General features: G+C 34.8%; 1 protein-coding gene across 1 annotated transcript in view; it reads left to right on the top strand.

The window, feature by feature from the left end:
• The window catches only part of LOC145295935 (dual specificity testis-specific protein kinase 2-like), a 386,563-nt gene that overhangs the window by 196,545 nt on the left and 175,063 nt on the right, over positions 1-14,955 (top strand). The window contains exon 3 of the mRNA XM_080141816.1: positions 11,325-11,373. Within this exon, the coding sequence (XP_079997942.1) occupies positions 11,325-11,373 (49 nt within the window). The remainder of the gene's footprint in view (positions 1-11,324; positions 11,374-14,955) is intronic.

Below are 14,955 nucleotides of genomic sequence, written 5' to 3'. Positions count from 1 at the left end.
GGACAAATGTTTGACTTTCAAATATATTTTTAAAATATACAGGGTGTCCACAAAGTCTGGCTACATTATGTAGCCAGACTTTTTGGAAGCATCCTGTAGATTATGTAGCCAGACTTTGTGGGCACCCTGTATATATATATATATATATATATATATATATACACACACACACACATATATATATATATATATATATATATATATATATATATATATATATATACATACAGGGTGCCCACAAAGTCTGGCTACATAATCTACAGGATGCTTCCACAAAGTCTGGCTGCATAATGTAGCCAGACTTTGTGGACACCATGTATAGAATAACATTCTGACCTATGCATGAAGATAAGTGTTTCCAGATAAATAAAAATATGTATTTTTTGTGGAAAACAAGAATTAAGCAAATCAAAGAAGTAATTAAGATATGATCTCCATATATATTCTCATCTACTTGTGTTTAAACACCTTATTATTCTATGTATTTTTTTAATATAGTTGACCGGTTTCAAAATTTTTGAGATGAGGATTAATAATTTGTATTATTTGAATTGAATTACTATTTGCATCTTAAGTGCTATAATGTAACCTCTAGCCTTGTTCAGGTGCATCTTGTCGGACTATGGAAATTTGAACTGAACACTTTATTTGATATGTAGTGCAATGGATAGAGGTTTTAAGTGGAAAATTAGTTATAATTGTCAGTGTTCTGGAGGTTGGAAGTTCAATCCTCATTACAGGTGATATTCAGAATAAAATTAAAAAAAAACATTACTTAAGACTTTATTTGGTTATGGTTGGTTGATGGAAGAACAACAATATATCTCCGTGGATCAAATAATAGATTCCGTTCAAAATTCTGTATAAATTTTCACATTCAATGAGATACCCCTGAAGACGGTTGGAGGTTACATCGGTCGAAACATTATGAACATGACAACCAAGATGACAGCTAAATAATTCAAAGAATACATAGTTAACTTAATTTCCTTCAGAAATCTCTGAAAATCAAACATTTTTCAATATGCCTCCAATCATGCTTCTCAACTGCACCATGAAATGACTTGCAGTATAAAATGCCATGGTTGGAGGTTAGATGTCACAATGACCTTTTTTACTTAAGGTTATCTCAGATGGTCTAGTTTTTAGTGATTACATTGACACATTTCTTTTGTAATTTTGACTTGTTTTCTTTTCAGACATTTTTCTCATGTGTTGCTATAATGTTTTGTGAATACATTGTGTGACATTCATTATTTATGAGTTCTATCCTTCATTTGCAATATATTATCATTTAGCAGAATACATTATCATATTTCCTTATCTATGATAGAACTTAAATATAATTTTAACTCTTGTTTTTCAAGTCAAAAAAAAAGAAAATTAAATAAAAGAACCGAAATAAATTGCCTTTTGTGTATAATACTAGGGTTGCAAAGTCAGAAAGTATTAGATTCAACTCCGATTTCTAGGATTCCAAAAATTATAACTCCTCGAATTCTAAAAAAATATTTCACTTCAACTCCTTATTTTAAAGTCACACAGTTGAAGCTTTAGATATTAAAAAAAAAATAAATAACTCTGATTCCAATCATTGTTAAAGTGAGACTCTTTAAAAAATTTCTGGTCCTGTGTTATGCCCTTAAGACATCCAGTGATGAGGCCCCCATTTGGGAGCTGTGTGGAATGTGGTTCCCCCTTAAATGTCATTGCTTTCAGGTCCACTCTTACTGCGAGTGGTAGTACCTGTTGGGGTGACCCTGTCGGCAGGGTCTAGAATTTGTGACTGAATGAGTAATTCATTCATTAGAATATATTGCATACTTCCAACTAACCCAACTAGCAGCAAAATCCCACCTCTTCCCTATTGAGGTACCTAAATGCTGCAAAGCCTTCTACTCTAATAATTTCTTCCTTCGTACTGTTAGACTTTGAAATTCCATCCCTGTTTCCTGCTTGTACTACTCTGCAGAAGTTTAAATTTAACGTGAAAGAACATCTCGCTGTTCAACTCCACATAGTCCAGTAGTAAATAGTGGCCACTTTCATCTAAGTGGCAAAATACCTTGTTTGGAGTGAAAAAGAGTAAAACAAAAATTTAGATTTGAAAGTATATTAATTTATATGATTAAATATTACATCAATTTAGCATTTTTTTAAAATGTTTAGGACAATTATTTGTGGAAATATGCAACATTTTCACTTTTGAGTTTGGTTTTTAGTGATTGTTTTAGTGAGTGTTTAATTCTTCAGAATTTTATAGGTTCCTGGAAATGACTTTCTGTTCATCGAAATTCCGTTTTCTGTTGGGAAGGAGGGAGAGAAAAGTTGTAGTGGTAGCAGTCAAACAAGTTTTGGCGCTTATTGAGTTTTACCCCAATATCAAGAAATTGCAAAAAAAAAAAAAATTTGTTTAAAAATATATGCTGTACACTAAAATTTATGTTCATTCGTCCGGTATTTTTGGTTTTATAAAATAAAAACAAAATTTGATCAATAAACGATTTCTAGCCGCCATCATTATGATGACTGTATGATGAATTGTGTTTCTTTACTGTTGACCTGTTTTGTTTCATTTGACTTCGGTCGAAATTCTCAGAAATCAAGGAGGCCCCTTCCTGGGGCTAACATTGGATCTCTATATGAGACCTATAAATATTCGAATGTTCCATTAAAGTTCTTTATCTCTCAAACACTGAGTTAGTAAAGAAGTTGCGAAAAACTTGTCTTCTTCCCAATTGTTTCAGTATGTTATATCTTTCATTTTGATCTCTTGTTTTTACTGGATTCTAGGACAAGAATCCATCTAATCTTGTGGAGTATTCAGCTTCGTGCTATTACTTGAGGCAACATCACTTGGAAAAGGTGTACCATTCCTCGTGAAAGCCAGTGTGGGTTAACCATATGAGGATCTTATTTGGGCCACGAATATTATGTTATTTTGAATAGTTAGCAAACAAAAGGTATCTGCATGCCAGGTTGTCCTGGCAGGCTCCTGTACAGAGAGACCTTAATATCAGTAAAAATGGTGGACGAGATATTTCATTAAAATTTATTGTTTTAAAAAATACTTGATGAATTTGTGTAATTTTTGAAGCGCTATCTTTGTTTGAACCTAACATGTAAATACATAAAAAAAAAATGTGTTATTTTATTTTTATTTTTACGAGCAGTTTTTAATATTGGGATAAAACTGGATAAGTTGTTGCTGCGAAATTTTTAAAAGAAATATTAGTTTTAGAAAGAAAATAAAGGAATTTAGAATAAAAGGAAACAAAGACTGCTACTCAGTTCAGCATTTTTCGTGAAAATAGCCATTTAGTAGATGGACATCTCACAGTTTCTTAGGGCGGCTAGACATGGATATTGTAAGATGCAAATTGAAACACGACTGCTTATAATCATTGTAGCCAGCATCTTCCTATTGCACCATGTTACTTACCATAAAAATAAGAGATATTATAATGAGTTTGTTTGTTTACAGTATATATTAAAGCTTAATTAATCAGTATATCAGGTTGTCAAGAAAGTTCTTACGGTTTTTAATAACATTCAAATTCAGATGAACATATCTCGGCTAAAACATAAATTTATTGATTGAAATAAGCACCATCAAAATCAATACACTTACCAACGTAAAACAAGTGTATTTATGCCAGTAACATAACATCTTGCATTCTGGTGACGATGAAGTCTCCGAAGGCGTTTATAATATCGCTTAAGTTTTTTTAGGCATTTCTTAAGTAGAAAGTTGCCGAGATGCTTGAAAAGTGGTAGTCGGTAGGTGAGAGGTTTGGAGACAAACACTTTAAATAAGTTAGATACATTAAAATTTAATAAGGAAAAGAATTGCTCTACATCAAATTTCGATTTAATACATTCTTACAAGTGTTGGTGTGCATGTGTAGAGAACATGCATTGCAACCAGAGGAGATCACTTCGAAGGGGACTGAAGTTTCATGTGTGTACTCTCAATAAAAGTGCCCATATGAAAAAAAGTCTGGAAACTTATGGAAGGCATATCGTATATTAAATGAATAAGGATGAATAAAAGTTATATATAACTTTATTATATCATCAGAATAATAAGGAAAAGTTAAGGGGAAAATAAAGAAAAAGCTGCTTAAGTCTTGGCATTTTGAAGCTAAATGCTTCCCATCAGAATTATGCAACATGCAAATATAGAAAAAAATGACATTTAAAATGCATCAGTTTTTTCATTTATTGACCAATCATGTATATTACTTATCATAAATAATTTGTTTTTATTTAGTAAGTTAACCTATGTCTACATCTAAATTAAGTAATTTCCAGATATTAAGCAATGTAATACTTTGTTTAAAGTTGTAACCATTGTTGTACTTACAAGCGCACATATTTTTGCCATAATTAATATACTCACTATTCGATAGCTAGCCTTAACATATACTGACCAAACGGGTCACGGGTAGTCTAGTATGTATTAATTATTGTAGGTAATATTTTTTATAGTGTGAATGACACCAATTTATTTAAACAAATGTTTATTAGCCATTTGTCATATTCCACTTTCCTTTGAAGGTATGTATAGGATGATAACGGTCATAGCGACAAGCATAATAATATAATAGATAGATAGGTAATATTGTTTATCGTGTGAGTGAGTTAAGCTGTGTCTAAATTTAAATTCTGTTCTTTTAATATGAATTTACTTATTAAAGGCGATGAATTGTATAGACCTCTAGACTGTTTTTGTTTGAGTTTGCAAGAAGTGCTGATTCAAGAAGTCTTTGTCAAGATTTATTTGAAATGAATTTAATGATTATAATATCTTTTGATAAGTAACAAAGATACTCATTTCATTTCAGTTACACATTCCACATAAGACGAGATACAAAATTGGAGCAAATTTTAATAAATTTATCATATATCTGTTGTATAAGACAACTGTTAAATCACGAAAGGAAGCCTAGGCAAGAGATTGCAACACCTGATATCTTATGAAATATTGGTTTTTAAAGATGCTTTTTTTTAACTTTAAGGATCGTCTTATACGCCAAAATATACAGAATTCAAAATGAACATAAATTGTCACTAGGACTATTTTCTGAATAGAGACAATGTTTTGTCCCTGACCTTAATGACTGCCTATGAATACGAATTCCGAATCACCATGTACTAATTGTTTCTCTTTACCTCTAAGACACTACCTTTGTCTAACTTGCATGCTAAATAAATAAAAAAAAATTATTTTATTTTTTTCCAAACTAAAACATTACTTGAAACTCTAAACCTTAATGAAACTCTACTGTATTCTGTTAGTTAAAAAAAAACCCCGTCTATTGAAAGCTAACAATTTGCTCTACCCCCCCCAAGCAGTCACTAAAACTACATTACACACGCTTTTGTGGTGGAATCCTTAGCTTCCAGTCCCCTAACCTTCACATGCTAACCGCTTAACAGTCATCACTAAACATCTATACATTCCTACCTCTAAGACATGCATTAGAGTTCATTCTTATCCAGTTAGGAACTTATCAGCCAAAGTATGTACTCCGATGAAAAGCGATCTTCATTACATAACAATGCCTCTTCCTAGATAGTTTTTCAATGATTAATACAAAACTGAACCGATACTCCTTATTATGCAAAATGCTCCATGACTCTTAAACGAAAGCTGAAATTATCTTCCTTCAATAGTTGAAACACACTGTATACCTACAACTTCTATTTATTTGCATCTACTGAAAACTTTCCCATATATCTATTTACTTAATTATACATACGGAATACGCCATGACTTAAAATTTACCTCCAGTTACACCCGTACTGTATTGCACTTACATCTTAACCCTCCTGTCATCTAAAATATACAGAGATTGGGCACAACAATTGTTAGTTCAATTCTTAATACCTACTCACCTGTAACGTTATCCTATACCTACGCTAACATATAAATAAAATAAAAAAATTTTTTTACCCAATTTTTCTAGTAACAATGAAATAGCAATGTCCCTAAATCACTTTGAGGAGTGTAACTATTCAGTAGATATATAATCTCTACAAACTAACCTTTTAACATTAACTAACCATGCGGGGGTCACAGAAATACCTGGATTAGGACCCAGGCGCAGAGCAAACCCTCTCGGTGCTGATGGACCCAGTAGATATTCCCAGATCTTCCATCTAGGAGAAGGAAAACTCTGAAACTAAACCTAAGGGGAAGGTGGCCTCTCCAGTCTTAGAGCTGGTGACTCAAACAAATTACCGGTCTGCAAACCTAAACTACTTAAGGAGTAGATAGGCTCTGTCTATCGCCCGGCTTCCATACTCCTTCCTTGCCTATTAGTCAGGCTCAGAGATGTTATCACAGAGATTCGACAGAAACACTCAGTGGTAGATCTTGTTTCTTATCTCGGGCAATGAACACCGTTTTCCCCACCCGGACAAATCCCACCCCTCAAAACTGAGCACTTGGGAGTGCTTGAATGCCACATATGCCTGTGCAATTATATTGGGTTGACCTTCATCTAATAGGTTGAGGGTACCAGATTGACAGTTCCTGGCTGCTGTTTCTGACTGGTAGTACAGGATCCCTAACTTTTTGGTAGCGCTTAGAGCGGCTGCTCCATCAACAGTTGTATAATATCGGGTTGTTTGTAGTGCCGTGTCGTGCATGGAAAGGGACCCTGCTCTCATCCCCAGGTGGGCTTTCCTGAGTCCACAATCCTAGTTGATGAAAGGTCAGCTGATGGTCTGCTTGTGTTGCATGTCTGGTATTCTGCATAACCTCTTGTTCAGCTCCCCCTTACCAAAACTGAAACTTTAAAAAAAAAATGATGACAGTACAATAAAAATTAAGCTTAAACCAGGCTTAGGTTCAAACAAATTCAACTTGCCTCCTCCCTTGAGGCTTGCATTCATGAACATCCGTGGGCTTAGAACTAATTTAGCTGATGCTGAAGCATTTCTCCTAACAAAAACCCCAGATATCCTAGCACTAAGTGAGACTAACCTACACTCCTCCCTCCCCTCTAACTACTTCAACATGCCTGGATATCTCCCACTCTGCCGTAAAGACTCTAACAGACATATGCATGGACTTGGAGTCTACATTCGTAATACCCTCCCCTTAACTAGAGAAACAAACCTAGAATCGGACGATCAAGCCTTTATGTGCTTTAGACTAAACATGCAACATAACATTAGCTACTTTTATTTTCTCTACCACTCTCCCTCGACCCAGGACTGCACCATAATAAACAAAGTCTCTGACAGCACAGACACAGCACTCTCTCTCGATACTAGCGCACAAGTGCATGTATTTGGTGACTTCAATGTCCATCACAAAAACTGGCTTGGATTCTCTACTCACACAGATGCAGCAGGCATAGCTTCTCTATATCTCACTCCCTATGACAAATAGTTAGGTTTCCAACCCGTTTCCCTGACCAGCAAGAACAACACCGTTCCCTTCTAGATCTGTTTCTGACCACAGGTCCCGCTGATTGTATAATGAATGCGAACGGCCCACTTGGGAATGCTGATCATGCAGTGATAATGGTCAAAATCGCCCTAAACTCTAGAGCAAAAACTGAAGAGCCATTGCTCAAAACAACAAGATATTATAAAAGGGCTGACTGGGAAGCCATCAGGGGTCTCATCAGAGATGCCCCATGGGGAAATATTTTCTCACTTCCTGCTGAACAGAGCGCAAATGAGACCATAGAATGGTTCAAAATGGTAATTGAGGCACATGTTCCCATGCGGAAATTTTATAGCAAGCTTCACTCTCCCCAATGGTTTACTTCTACTTGTGCAACTGCCATTGCTCAAAAGCAGCATGTGTACCGCAGATTTAACCGACATAAGTTCAGTCCAAACAAACAGAAGTATATAGAAGCTAGAAGTAACTGTAAGAAAGAAATAGCGACAGCTAAGAGAGAATTTACTGAAATCACCAAAAAAAACGCATAGAAGCACAAAAATTAGGAACTCATGACTTCTGGAAAATCTACAACAGTGTAATAAATAATGGGCAATCAACAATTCCCCTGCTCACCAACAATCACGAGGTTGTTTGCTCAGCAACCAAGAAGGCTAACATGCTTGCCAGTCGGTTTACCTCAAACTCCACACTGGACCCTTCTAACCACCCCCTCCCTGACTTTCCTTTGTGGACGGACGCTGTGCTAGACGATCTGAAAATCACACCTGCCCAGGTGCATGCTATCATAAAAAACCTTGACACTTCAAAAGCATGTGGACCTGATCTCATCCCGGCTGTGCTAATAAAAAAGTGCTCCACCGAAGTAGCTCCAGTTCTCTCCAAACTCTACAACAAATGCCTTAATGAATCTTACTTTCCGGACTGCTGAAAAACTGCTTCTGTGGTAGCAGTTTTCAAGAATTCTGGCGAAAGAACAGACCCATTTAATTATCGCCCCATTAGTCTCCTCCCACTTTTTGCCAAAATATTTGAGTTCATAATTAATCAAGCTCTAGTCCGTCACCTTACAGATGCGAAAAACACTCTTTAAAATGATCTATAAAATAAAGGTATTATAACGAAAACTTATTCGAAATCAAAGTTAAAAATTCCACAAGTATTTCTTCTCAACCTAATATTTCTTTAAGTCTTTTTACTGTATATATATCAATCATATGAAATACTTTTTTATTGTATATCTGAATCATATGAAATACTTTTTTTATTGTATATCTTAATCATATGAAATACTTTTTTATTGTATATCTGAATCATATGAAATACTTTTTTATTGTATATCTGAATCATATGAAATACTTTTTTATTGTATATCTGAATCATATGAAATACTTTTTTTATTGTATATATGAATCATATGCAATACTTTTTATTGTATATCTTAATCATATGAAATACTAGCTAAAATGTTGCTCAGTTTTGAGATTGAGTTATCTTTGAAAAAAATGTCCATCTTATTTTTTTCTAATTTCTTGATTGTAATTTGCAATTAATTCATTGCTTCTATCTATCATCTTCACCCTCTATCACTGTATGCTATTTGAGCACCTCTTCCTCTCATTTTTAATAGTATCTATCACTCTTGTTTCCCTCACTCTTTCTCCGTTTATTAACAGTTGGAGATAATTAGGAAGGGAAATAATAAAACAAACTGGAATGAAATAAAAGGGAACATTACTACAAATAGTAATACTTTTTAACCGATAGCTGGAAAAACAGGAGGGGGAAAGCGAGATATAACTATCAGAAATAGACTAAGTTTTGACTTTGTTTCTCTCTCTCTCTCTCTCTCTCTCTCTCTCTCTCTCTCTTTTATTTATTTCTTTTTAAAATATTTAAATGGTTTTTCAAACCTACTTCATGATTTAACCTATCTAATCCAAACTCGGCAAATGGTCCAACAGATCATATTTTTTATAAGATATAATTGTTAATATTTATTTTTAAAAAAATGTTATGATAAAGCCTCTTTAAGAAACTGAAGTTGAGCCCTCTTTAGGAATTTAGAAAAAGCGATCAATCAATCAATATCTATCAAACATTTTTGCTTAATTAAACGACATGAAAAAGGGTTGATATGCCGTCACTACAAATAAGCTGACCAACCAGAAAAATATTTTTGAAAATCTTGTAAACATTTTTCCCCTTCGCTCATTATTGTCAGAAAATAAAATGGAGGAGTTTTTATGCTTACTGAGTTTTTCTCCGTTGATTGTGTCGACTGTGTGCTTTACCATTACGGCTCATAAACACAGGGTGAGAAGAGGGTGAAGCGAAACTGGGTAAAATTGGAATTCTCTTGACTCCGACTGTCATCGATTAGCAACTGAAACTGGCTGTAAATAATGCTTTCTTACCATGGCAGCGGTAGCGGTGGTGGGAGAATTTAGCAGACAAGGCCAATCAGAGGTAGAAGTCAGTTAAAACGACTATCGAGTCTCGGACATGTTTCATCAAACTCAAAAGAGCTCTTGCGGTGAATGCAGAAAAGGTGCTTTCGAGTTTGGTAGTGAGTTTGGGTGAATAAGGTATGGTGGTTGGGAATTTAAGAGATTTCATTTGCCTAATTAAATTTTCTAATGTTTTATTTTTCATTTTTTTTTTAATAATCAATACTGTACAGCTCATAGGCAAGTAGAAGGGAAGACAAGATTTTCCGATATCCAGTCTCTTTGTTTTTCAGCTGTTTGTGGAGGAAAGGCAACGTAATTGTAGGAATGGAAGATTGAAATTGAAAATGGACAGAGTAATGGGAAAAACCAGAAGGAAAATAAAAGAATTCAAAATATGAATAAAAGGGACAGAATTTAAAAGGGGATGAAAACGAGAAGAAAAAATGAAACAAGTACGAAAAAACCTTGAAGTAGCAAAAATAAAATTTGTGAATCATAATTGTTTGGTGGTGAGTAAAGCTGAAATATGTGAATATAGAAAATAAAAACTGAAGGAAAACAAAACAGGCATTATTATCAGAGTTGTGGAGTTGGGGGTTTTAGAAAGAGTTGGAGTAAGAATCTTGAGAATGATACAAGTCAGTCAATTTTTTTTTATTTCTCAAGAATCAAGGCAGTTTGAATATTAGATGATTTGAAAATATGAAGTCTGGTTCAGGCAAATTTTGTCATCTTGTATGTGTAAGACATCATTTGTAATCTTTGTAGTCTGGGTCGGACGTCTTTTGCAATCCTTGCAGTCTGGGTCGGACATCTTTTGCAATCCTTGCAGTCTGGGTCGGACATCTTTTGCAATCCTTGCAGTCTGGGTCGGACATCTTTTGCAATCCTTGCAGTCTGGGTCGGACATCTTTTGCAATCCTTGCAGTCTGGGTCGGACATCTTTTGCAATCCTTGCAGTCTGGGTCGGACATCTTTTGCAATCCTTGCAGTCTGGGTCGGACATCTTTTGCAATCCTTGCAGTCTGGGTCGGACATCTTTTGCAATCCTTGCAGTCTGGGTCGGACATCTTTTGCAATCCTTGCAGTCTGGGTCGGACATCTTTTGCAATCCTTGCAGTCTGGGTCGGACATCTTTTGCAATCCTTGCAGTCTGGGTCGGACATCTTTTGTAATCCTTGGACTGAATCAAACTTCATACTTTTCAATTTTGTACTCCTATGGGTTCATCAAAAACTTGACACAAAAGTATTTTTGTCTTTGAAAGTTGCATTAAAAATGTACAATGTCCAGGATTATCTGAAAAGCATGTTAGAATTTATAAAATGAACAACTCGATGAGTTTGAGATTAAACACCTTTAATATACATAGTGAGAACTGGTGTACTATCCCTTGTATTATCCAAAAGACATACCTGTAACACTTATTTTATTTCTCATTGCAGATTCATGGGTGTATGTGTTCATGAAGGCCAACTCCACGCATTGACAGAGGTAAGATTAAATCTTCATTTTCATAGGGCGCCCCCTAAACTTGTAGGATAATTTGATATATTTTTTTTATTTGATCAAATCAAATACAAAATTCAATATTTGTAACTAATTATGGTTGATTGAGTAGCAGTTTCTCTAATTGGATTGGAAGATGTAGACATTCATCGGGCCATACAGTCTTTATTCTTTTTTCCGGAATATGCAAAAGGAGAAAGTGTATTCAAGAAAAATAATTTATTTAATGCACTTAACTCAAAGAATACAGAATGATCATTTGGAATTATCGTATAGAGTACACAAATTTATAAAAATGCATCAATATTTGTGTTATAAATGATGGAAATTGTATTTTTACTTATATTTTCAGATTTTATGGATAGTTTGTGTATTTATTTTTGTAACATACATTTTCATATCTTTTTGCAGAACTTTATTGTAAAGAAGTAACCATTTGCACAAATTGATTTTGTGTTTAGATCAAAGTGTAGTATCTGTTCTGATATCAAACACCATCGTTTTGTAATCGGCTAATAAAAATATAATTCCTTTTAGACTGCTGGTGCTACCAGATCAGGCTGTCTACTGACTTCCTGAGATGAAACGCACCTACATAGATGTCTTTGTTTTTTTATTCCCTTTTGCAAAACTTAGTCATGTTCTGCGAAAACAAAAACAAAAACAACATTCTCCTCCCCTTCCCCTCCCTCGTTTTCTTTTTCCTTCACCTCCTCACCCGTTTTTTTTTTTTTTTTTTTTTTTGCCTAGTTGGTAGGACGATAGAACATACCAACTGCCCCCCTGCAGAGGGTAAAAATCCTTCAATGGGACCACCAGTTGACCGTTGGTGGCAACCCGTAATGCATTAAGAACGGGATCCTGGTGGTTGAGTGGAACATGCCTAGGAAATAATAACATGATACTACAACACACCACTTTGGCCCTTACTAGGCTAGACGGGAGGTTGGATAGGCCCGATCCAATCAATCGGTTGGTCATGACAAGCACTAATTCAGACAATCCAAACAAAAACACACTAACACTCAACATAAACAATAAACTGAGTTAATAAGCGATGGCTGAAGGGTCAATCAAGCTGGGAAAAAGGTAACCATCAGGAATAATAAAAATACAGGGAAATCCCATACTTGGGTGGGCATAACCATATATTGTGAATGCTTGGAAACCTCCCCATGTTTGAGTATACCAGCTATGTAGCCCTGGAGAACCGAGGCGAATGGGATTTACCCCCTCATAGTTCTTCCCCATAAGGGGCTCCGAGGAGGGTGGGGAGCATGGCTGATGAATTTTTCAAAAATTATTATGAATGCCAAAAAATCCAAGAGACCACACACAGAAATAGACTCTGACAGCGACAATGAAGATACAAACTTTCCAAGATTCATCGTGCTAGAAGCAACGTCTAATATACCGTTAACTAAAATGTCACCCTTCATTATCCAAAAGGTAATATCAAGCAAAATAACACCTAAAAATGTCAAAAAATTAAGGAATGGTACCATATTGGTAGAAGTACAAAATAAAAAACAGGCCAAAACTCTACTTCAACTACAAAAATTGCATGAAACAAACATCAAAGCTTATCCACACCAAACACTAAACTACTCCAAAGGAGTCATAAAAAACCAGGAAATCTCCGTCTGCACAACAGAAGAAATCAAAACAGAACTAAAAAACCAAGGGGTCACAGATGTAAAAAGAATCACATTTAAAAAAAAAGGAGAGGTAATATATACAAACACTTATATATTAACATTCAATTATCCTCAAATACCAGAGACCATCAATATAGGTTATGAAAGAACGAAAATAGAACAATACATTCCAAAACCTTTACAATGCTACAACTGCCAAAAGTTTGGACATAATAAAGACCAATGTCTAAGATTCTTCACATGTGGAAACTGCAGTGAAAAAAACCCAGACCACGATGAAGAAGACTGTCCAAATAAAACCAAATGCACAAACTGTCAAGAAGAGCACCACTCTCACTCAAAACAGTGCAAAATATATAAGCAAGAGAAGGAAATAATAACAATCAAATATCAAAAAAATATAACCTTCCAAGAAGCCCGCAAAGAAGTCACAAATCGCACCAAAAACTCATATGCCACAATAACCCAACAAGCAAACAAAATGTACAACTACAATGAACTAAACCTTGCTCCAGAAATTGCAAACCTAGCAAAAGAACTAAAGAACATACTTGAAGAATTAAAATCTTTTTTATCAGAACTGAAAATAAATTCTAACAGCCAAATAAAAGTCAGAAACGAACAACCCAGTATAAAAGAAAACGAAACAAAGGAAATCAGAAAAACTTCCATCAATATTGAGGAATCAATCTCTAAAGAAATGAAACCTCCTCAATTATCAAAACGTGAAAGATCCAAGTCACTAACAAGGACAAAAACAGATGTTAAAAATAAACACACAACAACAGAAAAAATGGAAATAGAACAGAACAACAAAAAAACTACCCCCCAAAAACAAAATGACAAACAAAAAACAGAATTAGTATTAATTGAAAATGAAAATAAATTTGAACTAGTTGAAACTGGTAGCCAAAAAAGACAGTCAAGACAAAGTAAATCTAAAAGTCCCAGACCAAAACCCAAAAAAAGCCTCTCACCAGAAACAAGAAACAGACCATCCACTTCCAAAAGAAACACCCAAACTAACATCGAAACTATGGACGTAGACATAAACACCAACAGTCCAAAACCAAAAGAAAATATAAACCATGACTAACAAAATCCTACAGTGGAACATAAGAGGATTAAAAATTAATATCGAAGAAATGCAAATACTTATCAAATCCTTATGTCCTGCAATAATTTGCCTACAGGAAACACACTTAAAAGAAAATGACAAAATTAACATAAAACACTACTCAATATACAACCACATAAACAAATTATCATGCAAAGCCACCGGTGGATCATCAATACTGATAAACGAAAACATTCCACACAGCAAAGTGAACTTAAAAACAAATATGCAAGCTGTTGCAATAACTGCAACACTACACAAAACAGTAACCCTATGCTCACTCTATATACCACCAAATGAAACAATAAACGAAACAGAATTAAACAATATAATCAAACAACTACCTAAACCTTTTCTACTGTTGGGAGACTTCAATAGTCACAATATATGGTGGGGCAGTAAAAAAAACAACAAAAGAGGCCAAACCATAGAAAAAATAATTAACCAAAATGATCTATGCCTACTCAACAACAAAGAGAATACATATATGCACCCACCAACGGGAACCCTATCAGCAATCGATATAACACTATGTGACCCAACTATATACATGGATTATAGCTGGAGAACACATAAGGATACATGCGGAAGTGACCACTTCCCAATCATAATAGAAAACGAGAATCCCAAGCCAGAAGACAAAACACCCCGCTGGAATTTACAAAAGGCAAATTGGGAAAATTTCCAAAATACATGTCAATACAGATTAATACCTGAAGCGAATCCTGACTTAGAACACATCACATATTTCAGCAACACCCTACTCACAATAGCCGAGGAGAACATACCAAA

The sequence above is a fragment of the Euprymna scolopes genome, chromosome 16, assembly GCF_053919585.1.
Source record: "Euprymna scolopes isolate OS-2025 chromosome 16, ASM5391958v1, whole genome shotgun sequence".
Classification (NCBI taxonomy): Eukaryota; Metazoa; Mollusca; class Cephalopoda; order Sepiida; family Sepiolidae; genus Euprymna; species Euprymna scolopes.
The sequence above is the reverse complement of the archived record's forward strand: the minus strand, read 5'-3'. Positions and strand labels throughout refer to the sequence as shown.